This window comes from Lutjanus erythropterus, chromosome 14, assembly GCF_056507025.1.
Source record: "Lutjanus erythropterus isolate fLutEry1 chromosome 14, fLutEry1.hap2, whole genome shotgun sequence".
In the NCBI taxonomy this organism is placed as follows: domain Eukaryota; kingdom Metazoa; phylum Chordata; class Actinopteri; order Lutjaniformes; family Lutjanidae; genus Lutjanus; species Lutjanus erythropterus.
In genome coordinates, this window is record NC_139330.1 from 33,812,843 (window position 1) to 33,829,928 (window position 17,086).

Here is a 17,086-nt window from a genome sequence, read left to right on the forward strand (position 1 = left end):
GTGTTTTGTCCACAACCAAAAGACATTCAATTTATAGCTATAACAGAGTAAAGAAAACACAAAATATTCACATTTAAAAAGCCATTTTAAGTTTTTTTTTAAATACTCAAAAACTGATTAATTGATTACCAAAATAGCTGGTGGTTTATCTAGTAATCATTTATTTGATTAATCATTGCAGCTCTACTGTGTTTTCATGTTGTTTTAGTTAACGTGGTTTCGTTAATGTGGTTAATGTGTAACCCTCTGTATTCTGACATTAGATCTGGACCAGAAAGGAGTCTAGAAGACTAACCATTGCTTTCTAGAAGCGTTCTAGGCTGTGGCCAACTACATCACTTCTTTACAGATTACAGGGCTGAGAACGTTTCCTTCATCTGTTCATGAAAGAGTGATCCTGTGCAGACTCAACTGATCTGTTCAACAGGGAGAATCTTTCTCTAACAGAAGAGTTTCCCTTCTACTGAGAGACACAAAGGAACCAGCCAAGAACCCAAACCCAAACCCAGGATAAAGCGGTTCAGTGAATGTGGTGTTGAAGGTGTAAAGGTGGATCAGTGTGTCAGAGGAGACTCTGTAGAAGGACAGATTACCAGCAGGATAGTTCACATACACTGCTACTCTGTTAGAGTTGGAGGGGTCATGGGAGATGATGGATGTTCTCTTGTTATTGTGCCAGACGTAGTACCGACCATCATTAGAGCAGATCAGTCTCCAGGACTGATCATTCTCGCCAAACACGCTGTCATCGCTGTTCCCTTTTCTTCCGATTCCTCTGTAAGTCACTGATATAGAAACTCTTCCGCTCCACTCGACCTCCCAGTAAGAGCTGCCAGTCAGACCATCACTACACAGCAGCTGAGGACAGTTGTCAAATCTGTCTGGATGATCAGGATATGACTGACCCTCCTTCACATATGTTGCCTTCCTGTGGTTTTCAGACAGTTCGATGTTTCTGTTCACTGTGTTTGTGTCGAGTGTGAGTTCACAGGAATCTGATGGAGAGAGCACGATACAGCTGCAGTTATTAATCTAACATCTGTTCATTCATCAGGGATTTGAATGAGTGATGTCACCATTTTTAAGATGCTTGAATGTATGCTGCTTGAATCAAATTACAAACACACTTACACTTCCTCAGACCTGGTTTCAACCACTGGCCTCCACCAGGCTCCAACCTGAAAGGAGGAGGGGGGTGAGACCAGCACACTTAATTTCAGCATGCAAACATGGACATTACAGTACTCTGCAAGGCATATTTAACTTTAACCCACAATTTCCACCAGGCATGGCTGTGCTGCATCACGGCTGTGCCACAGCAGTCAGAGTGGTGTGTGACCGTTCTACAAAATGCTTGTAATTCAACCAGAAGAGCCGCGACATGTTTCAGACGTGTCCCAGAAGCATCTCTCTACTCCAGTCCAAGGAGGATACAGACCGAGTCTATTTTTGACGGATGCTGTGTCAATTAGCACAAAGCAGATTGAACGGCAGGAAGTCAGACACAGAAAAGCCAGGAGAAGCTGGTTAATTTTCAAAATAAAAGACCCTGTGCAGACTCACAATCATAAAGACACACAGAAAAGAAACTATTTAACCACACAGCCTGCTTACCAATGGTAGAAGCACAAAGAGCAAGGAAAGAGGACCTAATCAACAAAATCTGAGCAAGTAAACATAATAAGGTGGGCAAAATGTTCTGCTGCTGAAACACCTCTGAAACGCTGCTGGTGAGCGCTGCAGCCATGTGGAGGACGGATCAGAACTGTGGAGCAGAGGTGCCATGCCTGGTGGAATTTACTAGTTAGTCTTTACCCCTCAAATCAGTTTTGACTGAACAGTGCCACTGCTGTTTGTTTGCCATTCATCTTTTTAGCCCTCTGTCTGTTTCTTACTGTGTTTTGTAAATCATGGGTTTTAGTTTGTTTATCTGTGTTTAAATGTGTGGAGTAGATTGAGGACAAGTCTGCTGCTGGAATAGAAACTTTTTTTAATGAATAAAGCCCCAATTGTTTTTGTACATAAATGCGTTGTTTGTTGCATGTACATGTGTGGTGTACTCTCATCTCAAACGAGGGAATAGAGATTATGCAGGCTGCCCAAATCATCTGGTGCATCTGGTACATTCTGTGTCCCTCTTTGTCTCCCTCACTACTCCACTTAGGAGAGATTCCCTGATGTGCCATCCATGACATAAACAGTCTTCGCGCTTTCTGGCTTCTACTTTTCTGCCTGACCACTTTCTATTTTGGACAGGGGCCGACTTTGCGATGCAGCAGCATTCACAGCATCCCACTCTGATGGCTCTTTGGCATCTGTATGTCCACACTTTGTCCAGCAAACAACATATTTTTTTCTTGTCTCAACCTCCACAACAAAATATGGACTTTAACACCATGTTAAATTTCTTTTTTTAGCCATTTCTGTTGTCTTCACGCAGTAAGTGTGAATGAATATTAATTTGGGGTGTTTCACTGTCAATTTACATCTGCAAAAGGTGCACTACATTTTGAGTTGATAGTGATTTATAAAAGGAAACCTGCACAGGATGTGCTTCTACCCTGTTTTACATATCAGAATATTTTTGTATGTAAGCATTTTGTATGTTTCACGTGTAAATCATCTTTTAAGGTGAATCCGATGCACAGTTTTATACATAAAGCCCAAGGACTCCTTGGCAGGAGAGATGGGACTTTTCTGGATAAATAAATGACAAATAAATACTTCCTACATGTGTGATTATTTGTTTACACTCGTATCAACCATTAACCAAAAGGAGTGTTCAGCTCTGTCTAGTCTGGCAGACTGATGGTCTGCAGCTTCAGCAGGCCTTTTCATACCTGAGAGTGTCCAGTCTCCGGGTTGAATCATCCAGTACAGACAGCAGCTTTACTCCAGAGTCTCCTGGATGATTGTAGCTCAGGTCCAGCTCTCTCAGATGGGAGGAGTTGGAGCTCAGAGCCGAGGCCAGAGAAGCACAGCCTTCCTCTGTGATCAGACAGCCTGACAGCCTGCAAACACACAAAACAACATGTATGGTAGATTATCTGACACTACTGTGTTAGTCAAATACAAAGTGAAACTGTCCCCAAAAATGATTAATCAGAGTGAACAGTAACCATTAAAGTATAGCAACCAGACAGAGGAAACTAGTCTGTTCTTCAGCTTGCAACCAGTGCTTGAGGAACCTCCCTTTGAATACTTGGTTATATATTTTCATCTGTCTTTGGTTCAGGTTCATTTTGGTCCAGATAGTAATTATGAATAAATCTGTAATACTTTATTTAAGGAAATGTCCATAAAGTTGTCATTACACTGTCATAACCATGTCATGATACCTGTCAAGATCATGATGAAGTCACTTATGTCACTTTTAATACAAAACTGTTATGAGAACTTGATATTAACCAAAACAACATAACCTGTCAGTCTCTTTGTCATGACAACTTGACATCATCAAAATTAAAGAACGTTTTTATGCATTATACTTTTATATGAGGTTGATTTTGAAACTGGCCATAATAAGATCATTTTAAATGTGTCATGAATATTCCTGATGTTGATCTTGCAAAATATATACTCCTGAAAAATATATCTCAATGTCACTTTTTTCCAATATCTTGCAGCCATACAAGAAACCACTGTGTTTACTTACACCAAAATTAGTCTGCATATGCAGGTTTTTTTAAACACTGGTAAACCCAGTAAAAATAAGTGACTGAACTTTGCCCTATTGCCAGTAGACTGAGCACATCTGTGCCAGAGAGCAGAGAGAGAAGAGGTTTTAAAAGTGTCTGTGTCAGCATTTTTGTAGCTTCCAAATGAATCGCTGTGGTTTGAAGTGGTTTGCAGCACTGAGTCAAACTGAGCCAAGCAGCACCTTTGTATGAAAAAGGAACAAAAGAGGCGACAAGTATTCATTGCCTTCACTAAAAAGGGGTGAAAATAGATGGTGGACCTCTACGTTGTGTACATCACTACCAATTGCAGCTGGAGATGATAAATGCCCTTGACTACTGCAGTGTCATTTGACCCCAAAGAGAATACCAATTTTACTTATTGAAGAAAAGAGTCAGATGTTAGTGGGTGTTAGTGGGTTTTTGTCCAGTGTAAAAGGAGTTTCAAGGGTCTTTTGACACATTACCAGACACAGGCTTGCACTGTTTATCAACTAATGCTGTTGATCATTAATCATACCAATCATGTGGTCATCAGTTGAAGTTAATGAATCCTGACCTGAGACTTTCAAGTGTACAGTGTGAACTCTTCAGTCCAGCAGACAGTAGAATTACTCCTGAATCGTGCAGGTTGTTGTCACTCAGGTCGAGCTCCATCAGACTGGAGGACTGGGAGCTGAGAACTGAGGACAGAGCTTCACAGCTTTTCTCTGAGAGGTTACAGCCATTCAGTCTGGAGAGACAACAGCAAGGAAACCAGTAAGAAGTTATTTATTTTTTCTCCACATGAAAGATAGTAAAGTATTTTGATGATGATGAATAAATCCCACTTACAGAGCTTTCTTGGAGGCTTTGACCACTGGCAGCAGCCTAAGAAGAGCCTCCTCTGTAGCAGAGTATTTCTTCAAGTTGAACACATCCAGATCTTTTTCGGATGACAGTAAAATGAAGGCTAGAGCTGACCACTGAGCAGGAGACAGTTTATCTCCCAGTCTTCCTGAACTCAGGGCCTGCTGGATCTGCTCTACCAAAGCACGATCATTCAGTTCATTTAGACAGTGGAACAGATTGATGCTTTGCTCTGCAGAGGGAGTCTCTTCAATCTTCTTCTTGATGTACTCAACTGCTGCCTGATTGTTTTTTGAACCACTTCCTGTCTGTGTCTGTAGGCCTTGTAAGAGAGTCTGATTGGTCTGCAGTGAAAGTCCCAGGAGAAAGCGGAGGAACAAGTCCAGGTGTCCATTTTGTCTCTGTAAGGCCTTGTCCACAGCACACTGGTAAAAGTGTGTCCCTGGAGATTCGTCTTCTATTTTTTCAAACTTCTGGGAGGTTGATTGTTCATCTGACAGCAGATTGACACCAGTGTTGATGAATGTCAGGTGGACATGAAGAGCAGCAAGAAACTCCTGAACAGTCAGATGGACGAAGCAGAACACTGTGTCCTGGTACAGTCCTCTCTCTTCTTTAAAGATCTGTGTGAACACTCCTGAATATATTGAGGCTGCTCTGATATTGATGCCACACTCTGCAAGGTCAGATTCATAGAAGATCAGGTTGTCTTTCTGCAGCTGCTCAAAAGCCAGTTTTCCAAGAGACACAATCATCTCCATGCTCCTCTCTGGATTCCATTGTGGATCTGTCTCAGATCCTCCATCATATTTGACATTCTTCAGTTTGGACTGAACCACCAGGAAGTGGATGTACATCTCTGTCAGGGTCTTGGGGAGCTCTCCTTCCTTGCTGGTTTTCATCATATCCTCCAGAACTGTAGCAGTGATCCAGCAGAAGACTGGGATGTGGCACATGATGTGGAGGGTTCGTGATGTCTTGATGTGAGAGATGATTCTGTTAGCCTGCTTCCTATCTCTAAATCTCTTCCGAAAATATTCTTCCTTCTGTGGGTCAGTGAACCCCCTGACCTCTGTCACCACATCGATGCACTCAGGAGGGATCTGAGTGGCTGCTGCAGGTCGTGTGGTTATCCAGAGGCGAGCAGAGGGAAGCAGTTTTCCCCTGATTAGATTAGTCAGCAGCACATCCAATGAGGAGGACTTTTTAACATCAGTCAGGATCTCATTGTTGTGGAAGTCCAGAGGAAGTCGACACTCATCCAGACCATCAAAGATGAACACAACTTGGAACTCTTCAAACCTGCAGATTCCTGCTTGTTTGGTTTCAGTAAAGAAGTGATGGATAAGTTCCACCAAGCTGTATTGTTTCTCTTTCAGCACATTCAGCTCTCTGAAGGTGAATGGAAATGTGAAATGTATGTCCTTGTTGGCTTTGTCTTCAGCCCAGTCCAGAGTGAACTTCTGTGTTAAGACTGTTTTCCCAATGCCAGCCACTCCCTTTGTCATTACTGTTCTGATTGGTTCATCTCTTCCAGCTGAGGGTTTAAAGATGTCTTCACAGCTGATTGTTGTTTCTGGTCTGTCTAATTTCCTAGATGCTGTTTCAATCTGTCTGAACTCATGTTCATCATTGATCTCTCCAGTCCCTCCCTCTGTGATGTAGAGTTCTGTGTAGATCTGATTCAGAAGGGTCGGGTTTCCTGCTTTAGCAATCCCCTCAAACACACACTGGAACTGCCTCTTCAGCTTAGATTTAAGTTTAGGCTGACAAGCTCCAGAATTACTTCCTGCATGAATGCACAACAAATCAGATCAATAAATGATGAATATGAATGATGAAGTCTATATGAAAATTTCCCTTTCTTATATCAACATATATTTGTCTATGTCTAAATACATTAGTATTCATCCAGCATGCTGAGTCATTAGAGAAGTTCTCTTACTGCTCTGAAGATCGTCAGCCAGCTTGTCCTGCTTCATTTGCCTCAGGATGTGCAGTGTGATCTTCAGAAATGCCTCTCTGCTGCTCCTCTTCTGCTCTTCCTCCTCATCATCCGACACCTTCTCATCCTCCCTCTGACTCTTGGAGAGTTCTGTATGACCTGAACTCAGGTCCTTCTTGATCCTCTTCAGTTCACCTTTCACAAAAGTTAAGATGTTCTGTTCCAGGAGCTAGAATAGAATATTAAGTATACAATAAACAAAAATCATGGAACTCAACATCAGGCAGACAATCCACTTGGCTTGAGCAGTATCCACTTCTCCATATCCTCATACCTTCCTGACATTTCACCACTGTATAAAATATTATGACAGTATTTGTATAAAATTTGGTGCAGGCATTTTTTTAAATTACTAGTGAGTCTGGTAACTTTATCCCCATATGCTATATTTACCTGCACCACTGCACTGTCTTGTCTACCAGTAGAAAGACCTCTGCACACTACATCACCTCCACACAGGATCTCTGTATCAATTTCATAGAAAGAGGAGTGTGTGTATTTAGGGCAGTGTATGCCTAGTATAATACCCTATACTGCAATACATTTATACCACCCAAACCTACAGTCCACTGGTTTAAAGAGTGTAGCATGGGGTTTACTGTGAACAGAGTATTTGTAAAAGTGGTTGTTGTATATGTACAGACCTTAAATATGGAGTCCAGCTGTGGTTCATGCTGCTGGGTAGACTGACCACTAGGAAGATCAGAACTCTCCTGTTCAACACTGTGAAGGAAGAATGAAGAATTGGCTTGAATTATGTCTGTCCACAAAGATACAAACACAAAATAAAGGTCCTTTGAGTTAAAGTGTTGACTGCAACACTTAAGGATATGATTTCCCCCAACATTACAGTATGAGTTGTGCCACTGATCCCTCTGTGTATCAACAGTCCAGTCCAGTCTCTTATTGACCCATATAGACAACAATGCACAGCTACAAGCTAATCCAGTGCTACCTTACCACCTTGTGTCATAATAGACTTGTAGTAGGTGAAGTACAACCTAAATTCCGGAAAAAAAAAAACTGAGAAGTGTATTATTGTTGGGGTTCTTTGTAAATTTAAACTCATTCTAAATTTTACCCTTGCAACATTCAAAAAAGTTGGGACAGGGACAACAAAAGACTGGGAAAGTTGTGAAATCCTGAAAAAATACTGGTTTGGAACATTCTCCAGGTAAACAGGTCAACTGGGAATGTGATAATATCACATGATGGACATTGTGTCCTCCGGACTGATGAGGAGAAGGACCATCCAGATTGTTACCTGTGCTTACTTCAAAAGTCAGCATCTGTGGTATGTAGGTGCGTTAGTGCCCATGGCATCATGGGTAACTGTCACACCTGTGAAAGCCCCATTAATCCTGAAAGGCAAATACAGGTTTTGGAGCAACATACACTGCCATCAAGATGACTTCTTTTTCAGAGACGTTCCTGCTTCTTTCTGAAAGACAATGTCAAAACAACACCATGTCTTCATAGTAAAAGAGTTCAGGTACTTGACTGACCTGCCTGCAGTCCAGACCTGTCTCCCACTGAAAATGTGTGTTGCATTATGAAGCACAAAATATGATAATGGAGATCTTGGACTGTTGAGCATTTGAAGTTGTATATCGAGCAAGAATGGGCAAGAATTTAAAAAAAAATAGAGTTAATCAGTTTGAACTTTAAATATCTTGTCTTTCTACTGTGCAAACTTTATATAGGTTGAAAAGCTTTTGAAAATCATTGCATTCTGTTTTTATTTGTGCTTTATACAGTGTCTTTTTTTGTAATTGGGGTTGTAAGTTAACATGGTAAAAAACAAAGATAAAGCTAGAGAATGCCAGATCAGTGCAAAGACAAGAAAAATGATGCTCTCTCAGGGATACTCATGCTTGGAGATCGACCAGTTGCATCTGGAGAGGCCAAGCATTTGCTCACTTTAAGAGCTGTGTGATTTCCTTTGAGAACCCCCTGGCATCTGTGATGATGAATGGGTTCGGAATGAAAAGGCTGTTCAATCAACAAAGTCAACAGAAAAACACACACCTCCCAACACCCTTATTCAGGGTCAGTCCATCAGCACTATTATTAAGGTACCAACTGTGTGTTTCCTCAGACTCTCAGCAGTGGTTCTGTGTTGTAGAGCAGCTGATTAGAGCAGGAATTTTTGTTGGAACGTGACTGAAAACTAGAAAACATTAATTTGTTGGAGGAATTGAGTGGAATCGGGGTTACCCTCATCAGCAGCTAGTATCTGTATCAATAAAATCACAGCCATAGAGATCTCTGCCTTTTCTCCAGTATAATGAGATTAAATCACACTCTGTTTATTGAGCTCAAAACACCAAAATATACATCTGAGAAATTGAACAGCATCTCTTTCTGGGTATCAAGACCCAGTTACTGAAGATAATCCACAGACCTTGTTGTGAGCAGTTTCATGTAGGAAGTTTCTTTCTACTTTTCAGTAATATTTTAATGTAATTAACAGCTTACCTCTTTGCAGCAGACCGTTGTTGACCTTTAAATTCAATGAAGCGATCTATAGAATTGTCACTGTTTAAAGACACACAGCTGGGTTCAGATTTTGAAGATGCTGATCTCCCACAGATCCTGTTAGACAAAGAGAAAGACCACCAGGAAAGAGAAATCACTTTAGTCTTCAGACACAAAAGCTGTTGGAGGAGGAGGTATAGTTCAAACCAAAGACACACAGCTGGGTTTATGAGTTGTAAGAAATCATTAATAAGTTTATTTAAGGCGTAGATGTTTATGACTGTTGAAATTAGCAATATATTAATGGAGTCCAGTGTGTATTTTCAGAGCAGTGGGATTTTGGTTTCAGGATAACAGGCTTAACTTTACATTGTCAGACAATTGACATTGCTGCATAAACCAATTAAAATTTTCTCTCTGATCTTCATCATCATCATTCTAGGAGAACAAGAACATTCTAAGGACAACTGGTCTGACTGGATGTAATGAGAGCAAATATCAGCAGCAAGCAACATGAGAAGTGGAGAAATATGAACATTTTAGGTCATATGACCAATGCTATTGGTCTGACAAATGTCCTTGTTTAAAATCATAGAAGCGATCAATTGACTGGTCACTCTTGCAGGACACACAGCTGGGTTCAGGTCCAGACGCAGGTCCAGGAGAGTCTGGTGTGTGCTGCTGCTCTGGGCCTCAACACAACACACACACACAGCTCTGAGTGTGAATAATGTTGTTGGAGAGATCTGAGTGTTGAGCTCTGACATGGTTGTTATTGGTCTGCTTTATAGACACAACTGAAAAATATGTGGAATATGAAATTGTCTTGTCTTGTTTTGTCCTCTCTTTGTTAACATTCCTTTATGGCCAGATAGATGTCCGATCCTCTTGTAGTGGTCTGAAGGCCTGTCGCACCTAACGGCTAAATTCCACCACGCACAGCTGCACTGTGTTATGACCACACCATGGCAGCCGGAGCTGATGGCTGCAATTCCACACAATGCTTGTGATTCCACCAGCAGCACCTCGGCACGTCCCAAAAGCAACTCTCCACTCCACTTCAAATATGTGCAGAGTCTATTTATTATGGATGCCTCATCAATTAGCACAGAGCAGATTGAGCAGGCAGGAAGTCAGAGTGTTGTACTTTACTGTTGTTAAAAACTAGAAAACATTCATTTGTTGGAGGAACTGAGTGGAATGGGGGTTACCCTCATCAGCAGCTAGTATCTGTATCAATAAAATCACAGCCATAGAGATCTCTGCCTTTTCTCCAGTATAATGAGATTAAATCACACTCTGTTTATTGAGCTCAAAACACCAAAATATATATCTGAGAAATTGAACAGCATCTCTTTCTGGGTATCAAGACCCAGTTACTGAAGATAATTCACAGAACTTGTTGTGAGCAGTTTCATGTAGGAAGTTTCTTTCTACTTTTCAGTAATATTTTAATGTAATTAACAGCTTACCTCTTTGCAGCAGACCGTTGTTGACCTTTAAATTCAATGAAGCGATCTATAGAATTGTCACTGTTTAAGGACACACAGCTGGGTTCAGATTTTGAAGATGCTGATCTCCCACAGATCCTGTTAGACAAAGAGAAAGACCACCAGGAAAGAGAAATCACTTTAGTCTTCAGACACAAAAGCTGTTGGAGGAACAGCTTGTTCAGAAGCAGGTGGAAGTGCAGGAGACAAGAACCTCCAAGCTGATGAGAATGAAGCAACGGATGGGAAACATGTTTACACTGCAAAAGCAAGTGTGAAAACCAACATCAAACACAACAACAACAAATGATGAATGTAAGTAATGAAAGTAAGTGTGAAATAAAAAGCACAAAAATGCACAAAACAGAAGAAATGTTGTTGTTCTTGTCATCATGAATTCCTCTTGATGTTACAAAGCCGACACACACAAACACAATTTCCAAGTGACCTGTCATAGAGTCATGTTCAGTTAGTCTGCTATTACTGTTGTTAAAGTTGTATTGTTCAAACCAAAGACACACAGCTGGGTTCAGGTCCAGGAGAGTCTGGTGTGTGCTGCTGCTCTGGGCCTCAACACAACACAACACACACAGCTCTGAGTGTGAATAATGTTGGACAGATCTGAGTGCTGAGCTCTGACATGGTTGTTATTGGTCTCCTTTTTAGACACAACTGACAAATATGTGGAATATGTACATATCTCAAAAAATACAACAACAAACAGCATTGATACTATGTCTAATAAATATAGTGGATGGGCAGATTGTCCTATTTCATCACGTGGAGGAAAGAAATCGGGGGACTTGAAATTCCAGGAGATCAGCAGGGAGAGTTTCATCCCTTATCAGAATCTGATTATTTATATCACATCTAAATGCACACACAAGTGCAATAACCCATATACAATATTTCAACAAAAACTGTACACAACATTCAATACATAAACACACACAAAAAACTCACTCCTTCTGCAGCTGTTTGAAATTGTGCGTTTGGTGGGAGGGACTTAGTGGAGTGATATCAGACAGCAGAGAGAGGGGTGGAAGGTTCTGCATATGGCTCTTCAAGAGGAATTTACTCCTTCAAATGTTGCTGATATCATAAAGTAACTTGATGCTGACTTACTCCAATGCTCGTCCTTTGAAAAGAAGCGGCGGCTCCATGGACAAGTTACTCTTCAAGGACACACAGCTGGATTCAGGCACAGCTTCAGGTTCAGGTCCAGGTTCAGGTCCAGGAGACTCTGGTGTGTGCTGCTGCTCTGGGCTTCAACACAACGCACACACACACACACAGAGCTTTGAGTGTGAATAATGATGGTGGATTGATGTGAGTGCTGAGTTGTAACATGAAGAAGAGTCATGGACAGTTAGAGATCCTCATCTCACCTCTGAGATTTGGTCTGGCAGCCATGTTCCTCACACAGAGTGGTTTTAGAATGAAGGCCGCCCTCCTCCCCGTCCTCAATCTGATTCATGCTGCTGAGCTCAGTTCCACATCAGCTCACAGACACACACTTTCATCTGGAGAGGAAATAAAAATCAGAGATCGCAGACTGTAAACACCTTGTCTCACCCATGTCTGTAGGAGAACCTACGGTGGCTGTGGAACCTGTGAAAAAAAGCAAAAGTCCTGATCTACAGCCAGTGATTGGTTTGTCTGTTCAGGGCATCTAGAAACACAGAAAAGGAACCACATCTAACATAAACTAAAGGGTTCGTTCTAAAGTAGCAAATCTTATTTTCACAAGATTACACACTGAGAAAAACAGACTTGTAAATGTTATATTTAATGTCTACTATATCCTACCAACAGATCCCCTCAAATCCCACACACTGAATCCTTAAGTAAAAGTAAATTATCAGCTTCATGTAGTTAAAGTATCAGCAGCCAAAGTATTTGTTCTTCAGTAAAATGTCTCCTATAAGTAAAGTTCAAGTAGTATAGATATATTCTACTACCGTTGAATAATATGATTTTAAATATGAATATAGATCCAAAAATGTCCTTAAAAGTCTTAATAAGACATAGAAACATTAAATGAATGTATTGATTGTTTACAGGTTCCCACTCTTTTCTAGAAATCATTTTCTAGGACTTTTCGAGGACATTTTCAGTGATCAGCAATCAAGTTCAGTGTTTCACAAACTTTTTTTTTCCCAGGGACCCCCTTTTAAAAACTGACGAACCATCATGATCCAGTTCACACTAGGCCTCATCAATAAATGTTAAGAGTTCATTTGTGCATAAATGAACATTCCTGACCATTTTACTGCCATTTCCACATCACACACATACACATTTCAAATGCTTCATGAAAGGTGTGCTTTGGATATAAATCACAAATTTGCAGAATTTCTTCTGTGGTCTTCTATTTATTTGGCAACCCAAACAAAATCTCCTGTGACCCAGTCTTTGGAAATGACTGATCTAGCTGGTATGACAGACAGGGATCGTGCCATACACTGATATGTTGCTCTGATTTAAAAGACATGTAGTCTACAGCTTATACATGAAATCATTTCTTGCTTATAAATTAACAAATTGATTATAGAATAAAGCAAACACTATCTAACACTAATATATCCTCTTACAGTTCTTTGTTGCTGTTTATTTATTTCTTGCCTGTATCCCCCTTTTCTAATGAATTCTATCAACCATTGCTGCCAATGGCTGATAATGATTATTTTCATTACTGATTAATCTGCAGAATATTCTCACATTTAATCGATTCTTTGATTAGTCTGTTGTGATAAATGCTCATCAAAATATCCCAGAGCTTCTTTTGTCCAACAAACAATCCCAAACCCAAAGACTCTTCATTTACAATCATAAATGACAAAGAAAAGCTGTAAATCCTGACATTCAAGAAGCTGGAACTACCAAATGCTTTGCTTGAAAAATGACTGAAGTGATTAATCATTTATCAAAACAGTTGACTGTTTCTTTCGATTGTTCCTGTCATCATGAATTCCTCTTGATGTTGCAAAGTTGACACACACAAACACAATTTCACAATTTCCTGCTATTATTCAAACCAAAGTTGTTCAGTAATGACTGTATATTTCATTAGTTTGAAGAGATTTTGAGTTTTAGAAATAAATTACACTTCATAATAATGTCAACATTATCCTGTTTGACTACATTTCAAATTATAATATCATTGTAAAATTACACATAAAACCTACATTATTAATTTAATGACACATTATTACCCCGTCAGGTGTATTGACTGTATATCTGCACATGCAGGTTTATGAAGTTGCTGTGTGTGTCAGCTGCCATGATATGGCAAGACGGTTTTTTTTCTTTGAAGCCATTTTCATATCAGGACATTTCATCTTTATTTCAGTGATTAACTGTTGCAGCTCTGTCACTGCCTGAACAACAATAACTGAATAGCCTTCGCACTAATAACACAAATAGTAGCCTATAATTCTGACTTCTTACAAATCTAGGCTGAAGTTCACATACTTAAGGTATGATTCAACTTTATATTTATACATTTATTTATGTTTTTTCATATTTAATGAAGGAAATCACTCCCACTGAGACATACTGCTATAAAACCATGACAAACCTGCAAAGGACAAAATCAAAAATTCATATTTTCCCCTGGCCTGTAGTTGTATTTATCTATCCAGGATGTTTTTGGTGTAAGTTTCAGAGTTTTGGAGATATCAGTCATAACAATGTCTGCTTTCTCTCCAATATAATGGAACTAAATGGCACTCAGCTTGTGGTGTCAAAGATCCCAACAAATACATCTGAAAAACTCAAAAACTGGTGACTCCTTCCAAAAATCATGGCCCACTTCCTCAAGGTAATTCACAGACCTTGTTGTGAGCAGTTTCATGTAAGAAGTAAAGGTAGATTCTACTGCAGAAAATGAGTAGTTCCTTCATGAAACCGCTCACAACAAGGTCTGTGGATTATTTTAGTTGCCAGGTCATGATTTTTTGAAAACAGATGTTGCTGTTGAGTTTTCCAAATGTATTTTTTGGCACTTAGAGCCCCACAGGACCAGTGCAATATAGTTCCAATATATCCAATTATATCTACAAACTCACAATTCACACCATAACAGTTTAAATGGATAAACAGCAGTGTAACAGGATAAAGGAAAAATATGTATTCTTGATTTTGCTGTGAACTGTCCCTTTAAAACTAAACTGAAAATATTACTTCTTAGCTCACCTTTCAGTAGTTTAGTTGGCTGGTCTTAACTTTTATTTTAGTTACACACCTATTCATATTCATCAACTGTTGTTTTTAACTATTTTATTTTATCTGAATATATTTTATCTTTTCTTCCTTTTAAATTGGTTTAATTCATACAATTTAATATTTTACTGTTTGATTGCTGGTCTTAATTGATTTTATTCTGTATCTTAATTGGTATTAATTCCAGTATTTTTTTTTATTCATCTGTTTTCATGGCTGAAAACTTTTGTCGTTCAGTCTCTGTGCAGCACATTGTGCATCCACTTGGAATGAAATCTTCTATATAAATAAAGTTTTGCTTGCTGGCTTGCTTGCTTTAAACCTTTGCAAGCAAAACCTGGCAAGTATGTCAACTTTAACATCTGAGCCAAACATGACCAGTTTAACACTATTCAAGCATTTAAATCAAGCTGAGAGGAACAACATAACAACTGATTCTCAAACGACTACTAAATTATTCACCAAATATTAGAGTTATTTCTAAATAAAATTCCAGCTTCTTAAAAGTGAATATTTTCTGGTTTCTTTACTCCTCTCTGACAGTAAACTGAATATCTTTGAGTTGTGGACAAAACAAGACATTTGAGCACTGATCAACATTTTTCACCATTTTCTGACATTTCATGGATCAAACAACTAATCGATCATTTGAGAGAATAATCAACAGATCAGCGGATTTCTTTTTAATTTATTTTTTTTAATGTTTGGTCATTATTCACTTAAATTGGAGGATTCTGCAGCGCTGTTTTCCTGTGAATCTCCAGCAGTGTTTTGGACTAAAAAACTAAACCCAACATTCACTTTGCATGAAGGTGAGTAGATAATGACTGAATTTTCACTTCTAAGCGAACTATCCCTTTAATTACCATATGATCGTTAATATGATCCTGAATAGAACTTGGCCCTTTCGGATAGAAAAGTCTGTTTCGTCCCTGTGTTTTGTGCGATTAGGAAACTGATCAACTGTTTCTCATGTTTTCCAGGACGCGTTCAGGAGCAGTTGATCAGATACGCAGGTATTTAGAGTGATGAACACAGTGTCATACTGTCCCCACATCAGTGTGGAGACAGTATGACAGTATAATAATGACAGACCACTCACCGACACTAACTCTTCTCCAGCGGCTGTCCGGGCCGAACGAAACCGAGGTCAGTGGCTCAGACAGCGGCAAAGCAGCGGCTCGTGTCCGCCTCCTCCGCAGGCTGATACAGGCAGGAAACGCTGCCTGCTGTCATCATCAACCGTCCTTTAATCTCCGTTTACACGCCCAAACATGACAGAGTAAGAACCGCTGTGCTTCCGAGATGTCAGTCGCTAAAAACCGAGCGGAAGATTCCTGCAGCTTTTACTGAAAAACCTCAACAAGATGAGCAAAGAGTCATTTACGTGCAAAGCTGCGTAAAAATGTCGGTTATATAACTTTTAACTGGAGAAAAGAAGCTACACCGCAAGGATGATAGAAAGTGAAAGTAAACTTCAGACAGGATCCGGTGATGGGAGGTGATCCACTCTAAACTTTATTTATACACAAACAAACCATTTTACAGGATGTGGTCTGTATGTGGCCACTAGGTGGCAGCAATGACCACAACACAACACGTCATCACCCTGTCTGTGTGCTGTACTGTTCAGGGATTATTCCATTATTATTCCTTAATTAAGACTCTGAAATGATGTTAAAAAAAAAAAGTATGTCTGCAGTTAAATTACACGAAGATTTAAAACTATGACTATCCAACTGTTGATGCTTATAGGGATGTGGTGAGATGAGTATTTTCTGTATTTTATTTACTAATGTCTGTATTTATTTGTTAAGTATTGTTAAATACTGTAAAAAAATAATAATAATAATAAATAAAAAGCACTGTTCAGGGGTGGAAGTAACTAATTACAAATACTTGAATTACTGTAATTAAGTAGTTTGATTTTCAAGTCTGTTCTTTTACTTGTACTTAAGTGTGCATTACATCATGTAATGAACTTTTTACATTTTTAATTGAGTGCTGAGTACAATTAGAGTTAATATCCAAACCTTTCTTCTGCGTTTCAGGTTGTTTATAGTGCAAACAGGCTAATGAAAACCAGGACATACAGATGAAAACCCCCTGAAATGCAGCAGGAAGCACAAGTTTGGAACAGGGACGTTAACAATTATTCATGAACTAATTAACTGCCATTATTAATTTGACCAATTAAAAATGTATTAACCAATATTTAATCAATAGTTTAGAAATTGTGGTTAATGCACCCCATTTGCTGAATACAGAATCTTAAAATGACAAAACAAACAAAAAAATAATATGAAAATTAGAAAAAAAAAATTTTTAAAAACATGTTTTATATCTTATAAATTATTAATCTA

General features: G+C 39.3%; 1 protein-coding gene across 1 annotated transcript; it reads right to left on the reverse strand.

The window, feature by feature from the left end:
* Window positions 1-420: 420 nt before the first annotated feature.
* LOC146315855 (NACHT, LRR and PYD domains-containing protein 3-like) lies at window positions 421-12,016 on the reverse strand. The gene is made up of 12 exons (XM_084736590.1): window positions 11,888-12,016; window positions 11,625-11,765; window positions 10,482-10,598; window positions 9,627-9,693; window positions 9,010-9,188; window positions 7,176-7,254; window positions 6,472-6,700; window positions 4,512-6,315; window positions 4,237-4,410; window positions 2,841-3,011; window positions 1,132-1,178; window positions 421-995 (listed from the first exon to the last, which is right to left on the reverse strand). The coding sequence occupies exons 1-12, from the start codon at window positions 11,974-11,976 to the stop codon at window positions 421-423; spliced, it is 3,672 nt and encodes a 1,223-aa protein (XP_084592716.1). The 5' UTR covers window positions 11,977-12,016.
* Between the last annotated feature and the right edge of the window lie 5,070 nt (window positions 12,017-17,086).

What these genes read in the sequence shown, in the direction of transcription:
- LOC146315855 (XM_084736590.1), bottom strand. Translation starts at nt 11,976, where the DNA reads ATGAATCAGATTGAGGACGGGGAGGAGGGCGGCCTTCATTCTAAAACC. An exon ending in CAACGGTCTGCTGCAAAGAG is followed by an intron (nt 9,694 to 10,481) that starts GTAAGCTGTTAA and finishes TGAGGCCCAGAG; the next exon opens with CAGCAGCACACACCAGACTC. An exon ending in TGTACACTTGAAAGTCTCAG is followed by an intron (nt 3,012 to 4,236) that starts GTCAGGATTCAT and finishes GTGTGTTTGCAG; the next exon opens with GCTGTCAGGCTGTCTGATCA.